Raw genomic sequence first — 12,990 nt, 5'->3', positions numbered from 1 at the left:
GGTTCCTTTGTCTTCATTTAATTTTATTTGCCTCTTTGCTTTGATGGGTCCTGATTGCAGAGTCTTACGTTTTCTCCTCTTTACCTTTATTACTTGTCTACAAGCCAAAAAACAGGCAGTGAGTGGGACAGAGTGTCAAGACTGCAAGATGAATGCAGTCTTTGCCCTAGTGCCCAAAAGCTACACACACACACACACGCACACAAACTACGCAGAGCAATCCCTAATGGAATGATTGGCACACAGGTTTGGGTATGGAAATATAAGTATTGCAGATCTTCAATGTTCATCTGTTTGTTTTGTTTTGCAGGTTTGAATGATTGGGCTGCGTTTTTTTTTTCATTGTTTTGCGACAGTGAGTCCACTTTATATCCAGCTCAAGTTTTTGACTTGCTCTGTAATACTAGAAGGAAGTCTTTTAAAAGAGGCAAATTAAGTGAATACTAATATATTTTATACAGTCGACCATTCCCTGTTATCTCAAAAACAACAGGTTTAAGCATTTTCCGAGAAGCTACACAGCATACACAGCTGGGCTCCTGACTACAAGTCTCAGCCCTGTAAGCATAAATATCTACCAGTACAGCACATTTGGACAAACAGGATGAGACCTGCCAGGTGCTAGTTGATAGCATATGTTATGTTCATGAAATTAAGGGGCAATGGTGATATTTTGTGGAGTTAAACCTTGAATACTAAACTTTATTGCCGACCAGTTTCCTATTCGTAGTGCAAGCTTTTAGATGTCACTATTTATGTTAATGTCGGTGCATTATGACAATGAAATTTTGTTTATGAGACATGGGAGACAAAATGCCCAATACATTTGAATTGGCTGTTGACTCACTCCTAACACTAAGCCTGAAGCACAGAATCCATACAGATGTGATTTAACACCACCTGCGCCTCACACTGAACCATTACAGTTGATTATGGCAATAGCACTGGACCGCTGTACATACAGTCAATTGACAAACAAGGAATGACAGTTGCCAAATGTTAACAGTTAGTTATTACACTGAACACTGAATACAGTATTGTATTTAGAAATACATACAGTGTTTGTAATGAACATTCACAAATGCACAGATGAAACTTTTTGATCCAGACATCATGTAACATATTTTGTTTAATTTGCTTCATTTAGCGTATTTCATTAAAGGCACCCTGTGGCAGTTTTTGGCACTGAAGAGCAATGTTTTTATGAGTGTGTCCCAACTCTCCATTTAGTTTGTTATCACGCACATGCATTAAAGCACACATACACGTTCAAAAACACAACCATGCAGGGGACACAACATGCATTTCTGCCAATTGTTGCCACTGTCTCAAAGATCCACAGTTGGTGGTAACAGGCTACAGTAAAAGAAAAAAACACAGCAATGTCCCAACAGAGGCAGTGGAGAGGAAGTGAACAAATAATCATGAGTGTAAACAATGTAGTTTTCAAAATGCTAACAAAGTGGGTTTTGAAAATGTTCTAGAAAGAAACTGTTAGACACACAGTGGTACACACAGTAGTTCTGAGAAAGAAAACCTCAGTTTTGTTTGTTTACAGGAAAACTCCACAGAGCAACTTTAAGATTTATGAATATGATAATACTTTCACCTTTCAGTGAGAAGATGTCACTTTCTCTTTTCTCCCAGTCTTTGAAATGTACTCTATGATGTATACTGTCAGTGTTGAAAACTTCATCCTCTTGTCAAAACAAAATGCACAGCTCTGATGATTTTTTTGGCTGTTATTCACTGGACTATTCATTTTTGTTCAGTCATGGCATTTGAAACGTTGTTATTAGCTTGAATAAGGCTATTTTTAGGAGCATCAAGCAAAGTCATTATTGTGGCGTCAGAGAAGGGCATCTGCATAACAAGTACAGTACAATACACAGTACTTCTACAAAGTTAAATGAAGGCGTTGGGTGAATCATGTACTGTGTCATCAGTATAAACTGCATCACCCCGCTCATCCAGCTATCAGGACAAATTCAGAGTGGATTGTTCGAGACAGAAATATAAGTAATGAAGCTTTTGATTAAAAATGCATTCAGGCCTTGCCCTCTACCTCATCAGTTGCTCGCCACGAGTTTCTATCATTAGACTTATGGCTCTCTTTTAAGACTTAATGCTGAGCTGACATAGTTCAAAGGCTTCGTCAGCTCTTGGGTGATCTTGAGCTTGGTTTGAATTGACCTCTCGAAATGTTTCTCTATGATGACAAGAGATGAACTTAAAAATTGCACTTAATTTTACAGAGCTAGTACAATAGTGGTCATTTAAGGTATGTATGAACAATTAGGAAGAATAAAAGGCTATCATTATTATTATTATTATTATTATTATTATTATTATTATTATTATTATTATCAGTATTGTAAGTGTAGTTATGTTATGTTGTCTGTTGGTAAAGAATGGGTTTTACTTAGAAAGGGAATGGATGGTGTTAGGTGTAGCTGATGGTGGCATTGAACACTTCTCTGTATCTGTGTAGAGCTTGAAATTGATATTTGAATGCCCCCCCTGGTTAGAATAGGAGTCATGGTTGCAGTGGGTATCCACTCGAACCACCACCGCCATCCTCCCACTTGTGTACTTAAGCTGAGGCTTGTGGGAGCATGTTTGTGACTTTACCTCCTGCACAGTTTTCCACGCATTATTATTTTTCTTGAGATATTCTTGTCACATGCAGCTGCATAAACTAATGTGAGTGTGTGTGTATATGTGTAGGTGTCAGATACATTTTATGTTTGTATTTGTATGGGGCTGGCGGTATGAATCCAAATGAAATATTTTATGGACCAGTGGACCTATTAATTGTCCCCCAGGTGTTATCTTTGCTGACGACTAATCTTTTAGTGACAACCTGCTGGGCTTGGTTCTTCTCTCCTTCTCCTCTCCTCCTCCTCTTCCTCCTGCGCTTTTCTACATTCTTTTCTACTCTCCCTCTTTCCTCAAGGTGACCATAGTCTTGTTTCTTGCAGTTCTCTCAAACCTTAAGATACACACTTTGGAGCTGTTTCTTCAATGTTCCTATTGTAACTAAGGGATAGTGGCAGTTTCATCTTTGTGAGTCTGTATGCATAATGCTGCTCTTGAGATGATGCTAAGCCTCCATTACACCTACTGTGAATCGCACATAAATGACTGTGCAGCATCTGTAAAGGGAATGTGATCCTCTTACCAGGTAAATGTATGTAATTGAGAAAGCTTTAAAACACTTAGCACAGTAATGGTATGCAACCCTTTGATATCTGATTTTTTTCATACCATTGTCTGGTGTGTTGACATGATGACCTATGAATGAAGTAGAGCACAGATTTCAACTCAAGCTCATATCATACAATTATGCTGCCACAAGTGAATGAGACACTTGGATGTACAGTTTCACAGTACAGGCGGGGTGTGATCTTTTTCTCTGAGCTCTGGAATGGCAGATATTGATTTTTAATGTCCTCCTTGGCCAGTCATTAAAAAAATAAAATTGCAGGGACTATGATGAAATGATATGAAAGAATGACCACCTTGTTGGAGAATACTGTGCCTTGGATTTGTAATGTAGTAATACCAATGCTGCCTTAGAGTGTGAAAGCTTGGATACAAAAGTTAGTATGATTAACTTGCTAGATGTAGGATTAAAAAGTCTCTCACTAGTTGCCAAGAGACAAGAACAAGTGTGTACCATTTGAAAAGATAAGATTGCTGCTGGCCAGAGCAGTATATTTAAGTAGATTATGATGATGGGGCATGATTTTCTTCAAAACAGGATTTATTTGAAGGAAAAAATAAGGCAAAGGATTTTGTTTCAGATCCTTTATTAGAAACCTTCTGACTATTCTAGAGTCCAAAGTTCATTAAAACTAAAGCACATAGAGCCTTTGCTATCATGGCTCAGGACTCTGAAACGTTCATGGAAATAAGATCAGCCTAGTCAGTATCATCTGAAATCTCCTCTTACAATATGCTTTTCTTCTTGTTTCTTTGTTTTTAATCTTCTGGATTTGTGCTTCTCTATTTTACTTTAATCCAGTGTGAGTTTGTGTTTGGCATTTGTAAACATTTTGTCAGTTCATCAGCGTATTTGCAGTGCTTTCTAATTTGGTTTTTGAAAAGTGCTTGAAAAATAAGACTCATGGAATACTTTTAAACTAGTGTAAGGTAAAGTGACATTTTTGAAAGTAAAAACAATATAAAGACTTTGCTTTGTATATTAAACTTTTAGTTTATAGATCTCTTGAAGAGGGAAACTGTCTTGAGACTTCACAGACCCGCAATGACGATTTACCATGATTTACATGATATGTGCAACTACACAACACAAAACCTTGTTGCACGTTTTGACCTGCTTTTAGTTTGTGTTGATGTAGTAAAGTAAATATAATTACAAAATTATTGTGTTTTTGTCAGTAAGCTGTTTCAGTTTGAACATGTCTGACTTTCCCTGTGGCCACCAGTTGGTCTGCATTGCTGTGTGTGAGACATTGACACACTTTATCTCTTGAATGTTCCTCTTCTCAGTAATCTGCATGGGAAGCAGCCTGCAGATTATGCAGTGAGTCTGGAGATGCTGGAGATATTCCAGGAAGCCTCAGAGGGAACCCAGTATGCTAATGCATCTTCTTGCCCCTCAGCCAGTCTCTCCGCGGTACGTCTGCATGTCCCTAAGAACTGTTAAGGCTAGAGTGCTGATCTTCTTGCATTATTGACCAAGACATTTCTAAACTCTGCTCTTATGTCCTTTCTTAGGTGAGTGACTGTGTGAGGGGGGATGAAATGATGACGTTTCTTGCAAGCAAGCTGTCTCAGCCAGCACAGCTTCAACTAGGCAAACTGGGACAGCTACTAGGAGGGAAAGTGGCTGACACCTTTTCTGTCTCAGGTAGTGTTCATGTGATTCAGACACAACCTCCTCAGGGGGCTTAAACTTCCTAAATGTTCCAAGCAAAGCCCCTTAGGTTGTGGTCACATATGATTGCTTTTTAATGATGTTATTTGTGACGCATGGGTTCTCAGCAACATTGCAAATGAACAGCAGCTACTTGCCAATCACTGGTACATCAGGACCATGGATGGTGAGCGTTTTAACTGCCAAACACTCATAGGTAATCAGCCATCATTTGGATGCCCTGTTCAACTGAAAGATGTATGAGATGGGCAAATTTCAGGCTCAACCACCCAATGGGTTCTGTAATAATGGTAGTCTTTTGCCCTGATCATTATGTTTGTTATGAAGATTATATATAGTACAGTATGTCCACTGCCTTAGAGATAGGCTTTACTATCTCTATACTTTACAATCTATAACAGACCCTTTTTGTATTGTAAAAGCCAGCAGTTTGTGCTTGAGTGTCATCACTCACGAAAGTTCAACAGTAACTAACAAGTGCTTTTAGAGCTGTATACATCATTGTGATACAGCAGCTCCTTCACTGTTGCATAGTAATGGCTAGGAGAATAAAAAAGAGCAAAAGTAATTGAAATCATTCCTCATAAAATGTTTGGAGGTACTGTCAGGGTGATGAATAAGCACTAATGAAAAACAGAAGTGTTTCTCACAACTCTCCTTCGAAGCTCTGACCAGAGGGGTGAAAGTTGGTCCTCTCAGTGAATGCATTTTACATTTTGAATACAAAGCTACAAATCCACACAAATCCACGGTCAATGCACAATGTAAGAAGGTTTTGCCTCTGAGATATAATTATGTTCATTTTGCACTTGTCAACTGTGCTCACTTGTTGAATGAAGAGACAATAAGCCTGTTTTTAAATTTTAATGGACTTATAATCATGCAACCTTGTCTAAAGCAGTAAGCTTTTCCTTTTGATGTGTTGCCATGAACTGTTTGACAGGTTTACAAAAAGCTGCTTACCCTGCTGCAGTTGTGTTAGGACTGATAAATCAATATCACCAATCAATATCTAAGTAGAGCTGTGTTGTGTTATCCTATTTCAATACAAATGAGTTATTGAAGCTTATGTTTTACACACGTGAATAGTTTTGCCCAGTGTAATGTGAATGTGGTCTGCTGAGGTAAGCGTTCATGTCCCCTAAGAATGATTTGTAACATCTTTGCAGTCTTTTCTATTTTCAAACCAAAATTTTGCACTTTGGCATCTGACCAAGTACTGGAAAAACTACGTTCCCATCATCCTCAGCTTGAATTTGTGTTTACTGCTAATTTGTAAATGTTAGCATGCTAACACACTAAACTAAAATTACATGATGACATTATACAGCATGTTAGCATGCAGCCATTAGCATTAACCTACAAGTACCACTGTGCCTAAACACACTCTCACTATAGACTCTTAATCTTGTTTTCTAATGTTTTAATATTCTTTATATCTTGATATTGATATTAACCATATTGTCTTGCCCAACTTTAGTTTGTACCACAAGTATTCAGCATGAGCTAGGCCCCAGCACATGTGTCTCTTGTTGAAAGATTCAAGTTTTCAAGTTGTATATTTAAGTAAAATACAGTATCTGACTTGTGGAATAAAGACTGTAAGTAATGATGTGATCGAATGTGTTAACTTGGAGCACTCTGTATCGAGCTGTCTGAATGTGCACCAATAACACACTGTGTAGCTGGAAAGTGTGGCAGAGACGCATGGAGGACAGCAGCAGGCAGCAGCTATTTGTGCATGTGTAGCACAACTCATTTGCACCTTTTCAATTTGGCTTTTGTGTGTTTGTGTGTGCGTGCGTGCGTGCGTGCATGCGTATGTCTGTCTGTTTTCTCCCTCCAGTGAGCCACATTGTAGTGCCAGAAGGACACATGCCCACTACCTTCTCCACCCTCCTGGGTCTCCTTGCTGGCTGCTGGGTTGTCAGATACAGCTGTAAGTATGGAGTGAGCCGTCGGCTGGAGCAGTTCTCTGCAGATGCTATTTTTGGATGTCATGTTAGACGATGATGTTGTTGGAACCTGTGTAACTACCTACTGCAGTGGCACTGAGGCAGATTTTATTCCAAATATTCTGAATGTTAGATGAATCGTCTCCTAGAATGTAGGACATCTAACATATATCACCAGAACAAAGAATTACAGTTACATTTGGATATTTATTGTGTTCATTTCCTTTCATTCATTGGCAGCTATTAATTCAGTGTAGTGGCTTTAACATTCTCTTCCATCACTGCAGCTCAGGATAACATGAGGCAAATTTGTGAATAAGCCAGTATTTTGGCCAGATACATAAAGATTATTTTCACACAGTCACACTGTAGCTCTGGCAGCAGAGAGTTTATGCATTTGAAAATGCTTTGGTTATTTATGATATAGTAGTTATAATAGTAGTAGATTATATTTAGACACAAATGTCAACTATTGATTTATTTTCCATAATCTGTCCACGTTTCTTAACATCCCCACTACATGAGATGAGGCTTGATAAAGACTGATCAATAAAGAAACAAGTTAAGAATTGTGCTCCTCATACGCTCCTACATTACATCTGAACATTGTAAATTCTGTTCATTATGAATACTAACTACTAATAGATTTTCAAAACCAAGTGATAGAGAGCTATTTTGTGCTGCAGTGGCAAAAGGAAACATTTGCAATGTATTTTTTAATTAATGTTTTTATTTTTTCATGGCGAAGCTATTGTATTTGTCTCCTACAAGGTTGCATATGTATTCAGTTTACTGAGTCATTCATGGGTGCTCTAACCACAGAAAAGAGTATTTCCATTTGCATTTGAAGTTTAAATTTGCTGCAGTTAGGTGACTCTTGGCATAATGTAGTATAGGACAAGTATGAAAAATCTAGGCAGTAAATATTGGACTTGGAGCCACAGTGCAGAGAAAATGGATTGTGCTGCACAAGGTTTTTGCAGTAGTTGTAAGGATTTTCTGTTTTAACATGGAGTTGTATTAGCTAATATGCATTTTTTTACTATATCATCTAAACTTTTATAGAAACATGAGGACATGTTACTTTACTGGGCAATCGGCTGCAGTGAGGGATAGGGAAAACATGTCTGTTTGCTGCTGTTATTTGGTAAAGGCCTGCTGAGGCTCCAGTGTTAATTTCTCTTCAGTGCCAAACTAGTCTGAGAGGTGTATTTTCGATCTTGTGCCTCCTCTCTGCTTCCTCTTGTGCTCTTTCTCTCTTTTCAGATGAAATCAAGTGCTGTGTTTGAATAGGAACTTCTAAATACAATACTTGTTATTTTCTGCAACACATAAAATGTCTTGGGAAACATTAAAAGAACATTTTGCCACAGGTAATTTTCAGGTAAATTGTTTGTGCCTGCTGCTGTGTGTATACGCACACACCTGCTTACATGTCTGACAGCCAAACAGAGCAGGTGGGTAACTAGGGGAAGGAATCTGGGAATCAATGCGCTGCCAGGCTTCAATATCACTAGCTATGAAAAGATGGCTAGCCCTCATTTCCTGTTTGATTTGCGCCAAGATGAAAACTTCAGCTATTCTCAGCCAGTCTCCCTGGCATTATTGAACTAAATCAACAAGCACATATTCAGAGGAAGGCAGCTTCAGGGGAAGTTGGAAAAAAAAGACTTGCTGTCAAAGAGTGTTCTGGTACCTTGGTGTGCTCTTGACTGGTGTATCCGTCAGTGGGATCTCTTCACTGTGTGTGAGTGTGTGTTGAGTAAAATGCCATCCACACTTGTCTCTGTCTCTGCCAGTAAGGCATTTCAACTTTGAATGTGTGTGTTAAAGTTTGTGGTTGTTTGACTGTATACGATTTTGTGTGTTTGGACCGTATTCTGCCCTCCTCTTCTCTTTTCTCCACGCAGGCTGAGCACTTGACACAGCTTGTCTCCCTCGTGACAATCACTGTGCTGTCCTATCTGTCTCTGTCCTTGTGTATGTGTGTAAGCACACACAAGCAGCTGAGTTCTCACTGTCACCTGCTTTTGTGCGCAGCTAGGCCAAGCCCTGGCTTACCTCTTTATCAGTCTTACTTTTCATTGCAACACGTTTCCCTTGGAAACGCAGCTTCAGTGTTATATTTGAAAACCATCGTGAAAATCAACTCCATCCTACCTAACGGGGCTCCATTCCAGCTAGAAGCCTCACCTAAGCTTTCAGTGAAGATCAAATGTTGATTGAAATCCTTTTGTCAACGTTTTGGGAAATGCACTGTTGGCTTTATTTCTAAGAGTGAGATGAGAAGATAGATATCAATCTCAGTGTCCAAGCTGGAGACAGGACATGTTTATCAGCTTAGTATTAAATCTAAAGAGAGATATGGGCGAAATAATTCAACACATCTAAAGCTGAATGTTTCATCTCATTTGCTTAGCCTGTATAGGGGCAGAGATGTAAAAAGGACAATTTGTGGTTTTCTAGGAGTTGCATGTTGTCACTGCAGTATTTCTTGGTGAACAATAACCAGTCACAGTGATATCCTCCGGTCTTGTTCTCACAGTGAGGTTTACAGGTTCGGCTCTATGTTTGTGTCTATACAGAAACCAAAACAAGGACATGTGCTTGCCAACCGTGTCTGGCAATCTGCACTATAGCTGGATGCTGCAAACAAGTGCTGCATGGATTGATGTCTATACATTCCTGTCCTTCTATAGGTTAAACAAACAAGACACATTGTGTAAATAAGCTGGCTTTAGAGGCATTCACAGAAAAATATTTTATTCACTTTGGAGCTAGGTAAACTGTTTCTCTCCCTTTTCCAGTCTTTATGCTAAGCTAGGCAAGCCAAATCTTGACTGCAGCTCCTGCACTTAATGCACAGACATGAAGTCTGAGATTGATCTTTTCATCTCACGCTTGGAAAGAAAGCAAAAAAAATCACATTCCCCAAAATGTCAAACTATTCCCTTTTATATGATTTTTCTTACTCTTTTCCCCCTTTTCTCCCAATTTCTACTGACTTATTTACCTGCACTTTGGTTCTTGGTTCTGTGCTACTCCCACTCTTGACCCAGGGAGAGTGTGAGCACCCATCTGCTTCCTCCCAAAACAAGATCTGGCTTTTTCTTTTCATCTGCCAGTGAGGAGGTTTGGGGACCTGCTCTGCTGGAACACACACAGCCCTGTTGGGGACACTGCTACTCGGGACCGACCCCAGGACTCACCTGTGGCTGGTGTTTTGCTGCTGTGAAATCCTGAATACTTGTTTTCTTATTTCTCATGTAGCATGACAGTGTTTTTTAGGATACTGACTATCAAGAAAGAATGAGCTATTTCCCCTCATTCAGTCAAACCTGTCCCCAGTGTTTGTCTTCATAATGACATCACAGTTCCAGTTGGTCTCATGGTTAATCAAGGAAGTGGGTTCCTCTGGCTGTTTTACTCATTCACTCACTCAGGAAGGGGAAGCAGTTTAAGATATTTTCTGCTTTCAGTGTATATGAAGGTAATTAGCAAACATGCTAATGACTCCTCAGCACTAAGCACCATCGTCCGGAGCGATTAACCCCAGTATCTCCCCTCTTCCCTGCCCAAGTCTCTGGCAGCATCCCCATAAATGAAAGCTGTAATTAAGGGGGATGAAGGAATGTAATTGCCCTCCACCCCATCTTCTGGAGACTGTGTGTCTGGATGTATGTGTGTAATTTGCTGTTTGATGACAGGGGTTATATTGTGACAGGATGTATACACACACACACACACACACAGGCACATACACAGGCACATACACATTTCCTCTAATCTGTTCGTGTAACCATATCTTACAGCTGGAAGCAACATTGTGGAACACTAAACTGCAACTCAAGATGTAATGAATTTCAAGGTTGTGTGGGTGTGGCGAAATGTAGATACCTTGCAGTGAGTATTAGGCCTGTGGGACTGTTTGCGTCTGTCATGGTTGGAAATGTTGTGAGAATTCTCTCTGCTCTGCAAGTCTATATTCAGGCCAAGTCTTATGCTCAGGTCTATTTGACACCCTTTATACATTTTTTCACCAAACCAAATCTAGTTTCAACATGTTTAGATGTGCAACTTTTAAATGTTTGGATTTTTTTAAATATACCCCTCAACAGATGATAGTCAGTAATAAAATGCTTACTTAGAACAGCAGCACTGCGATCAGTGTCATGATTTTCATTCATGTGTTTCATTTTTTCTTATCTGTGACAGTAACAGGGTCATTAAAATGTGTGATTTTTTTTTTTTTAACCCCCCGCCGTATCTGCCTGTACTTTTTAAGAAAAACTTTTCTGTCTTTAGGGATGCTTTTCTTAAGGATTTAGAACAAAGATTCTTTTCTTACTCAAAAAATGCCGGGATGCTGGCTGTCACACAGTTCCAATTTGACTATGTAAAACCTCTAGAGAGAGAGAGAAAGAAAGAGATGATGCTGGAGTTCTGTTTAAGCTCAAGATACTTAAAACGAGGGTTGCATCATTAACTCCATCATGCTGTGGGCATCCTTTGCTGTCAACAATTGCAGCTTTGCCAATACTTGAAATCTTCCAACTCGTTGTGATAAAACAGACATAAGCTTTGTCATTCTTCGCTCGCAATTGCCTTGTCACACTCTTTCAAGTCAATGTAATTAGCTCTAGCTTTATTTATTTATTTATTTCTCTATCTCTCTCTCTGTTTGATGCCAGGGGTGGAGGCGTGTCTGCAGGCAGGCAAGTGGATGCCCGAAACTGAGCATGAAGCAGGAGAAGGCCCCCAGCGCAGTCGCATCAACAGATGTAGCTTGGTAAATGATACACAAACAAACAAATATGTGAAAAAGACGAGTATAGATTGTCTAGATCGTCTGTCCCTGGGAAAAATGGGTTTTTCCAAGCAGTGGTGCATGGTTATTGTTTAGCAGCAAGGTAGACACTAGGACTTTTTTGTGTTTTGAAACTATGAATCACAGTGTAATTGGCCTTTTTTTTATTACCCTATTCAAAAGAAAAAGAAAATTCAGATCAATGTAAATTAAGTATTACAAGTTTTCTGTGCCACAGATACAGTAAAGGATCTTAATAATTATGTCAATGTGATATTTTAGTTTTTCCCTTATAATACATTTGCAAAAATTTCAAAAATCAGTTTTCACTCTGTCATTATGGGATATTGAGTATAAATCAATGAGGTAAAAAATGAATTTGAATGATTTTAACAAGGCTGCAAAATGTGTAAAAAATCTGAAGGGGTCTGAATACTTTTTGGGTGCGCTGTATATCTTTGATTGTGCAGTCAACCATTTTAAATAGACACAAACAGATGCAGAAAGATAAACAGGAAAGTATCAATTCGTGAAGGCAGGGTTTTTGACAATATCTAAGGCTATATTTGGTGTTCGCCAAACAACATACATCAGCAGAAACACACCATCCCCACATTGAAGCCTGTGGTTTGCAGGATCATGTTGTGGGGATGATTCTTTGCAGCAGGCCCTGGAAGCTTTGTGAGGGTAAAGAGTAAAACGAATACAGCCAAATCCTGGAGGAAAACTTCCTGCAGTCTGTAAGAGAACTGCGACTTGATTCATTTTCCATGAAGACAACAACTCCAAATGAAGCCAAAACTACACAGGAATGGCTTCAAACCAATAACATTAGTGCCTTGCAGTGGCCAAGTCAGAATCATGACTTCAGTTTTAAAGAAACTGTGGCAGGGCTTAAAAATTGCTGCTCACTCACCAGAAACTTGACAGATCTTGTGCCTTTTTGCAAAGAAGAATAGGGACACTTGCATTGTCTAGATGGCAGAGCTGATACAGAAACGCACTCGAGGCTGTTCCTGATAAAGGAGCCTCTACTAAGTATTGACTTGGAGGGAGTGAATACTTATGCTGCCAATAATTTGTTTTTCTGTACCTACTCTACCCAGTTTAGATAAAGAGTGGAAATTTGATTACAGTTTGACCTTTTCTGTTGATTTGCATCAAAAATTCCGGGTTTATATCCACTGTGATTCATTGTGGTTTAAACAAGCCCAGATGAAGTAAATATTTATTTTATGCATTGTACTGTATTAATACATTATGTTGTGATTGCCTATTTGTTCTCTGAAGCATAGAAGCACCTTGAGTGGCTTAATATGCTGACT

General features: G+C 39.1%; 1 protein-coding gene across 2 annotated transcripts in view; it reads left to right on the top strand.

The window, feature by feature from the left end:
- bard1 (BRCA1 associated RING domain 1) overlaps window positions 1–12,990 on the top strand; it is a 51,944-nt gene that overhangs the window by 7,814 nt on the left and 31,140 nt on the right. For both annotated transcript variants that reach the window (XM_071460166.1, XM_071460093.1), the window contains exons 7-10: window positions 4,516–4,642; window positions 4,744–4,876; window positions 6,750–6,842; window positions 11,550–11,647. In XM_071460166.1, the coding sequence (XP_071316267.1) occupies window positions 4,516–4,642; window positions 4,744–4,876; window positions 6,750–6,842; window positions 11,550–11,647 (451 nt within the window). The remainder of the gene's footprint in view (window positions 1–4,515; window positions 4,643–4,743; window positions 4,877–6,749; window positions 6,843–11,549; window positions 11,648–12,990) is intronic.

The sequence above is a fragment of the Trachinotus anak genome, unplaced genomic scaffold (assembly GCF_046630095.1).
Source record: "Trachinotus anak isolate AG129_WGS33_773 ecotype Australia unplaced genomic scaffold, CSIRO_AGI_Tana_v1 ptg000001l, whole genome shotgun sequence".
NCBI lineage: Eukaryota > Metazoa > Chordata > Actinopteri > Carangiformes > Carangidae > Trachinotus > Trachinotus anak.
Note: the sequence above shows the minus strand (reverse complement) of the source record. Positions and strands in the feature narration are given on the sequence as shown.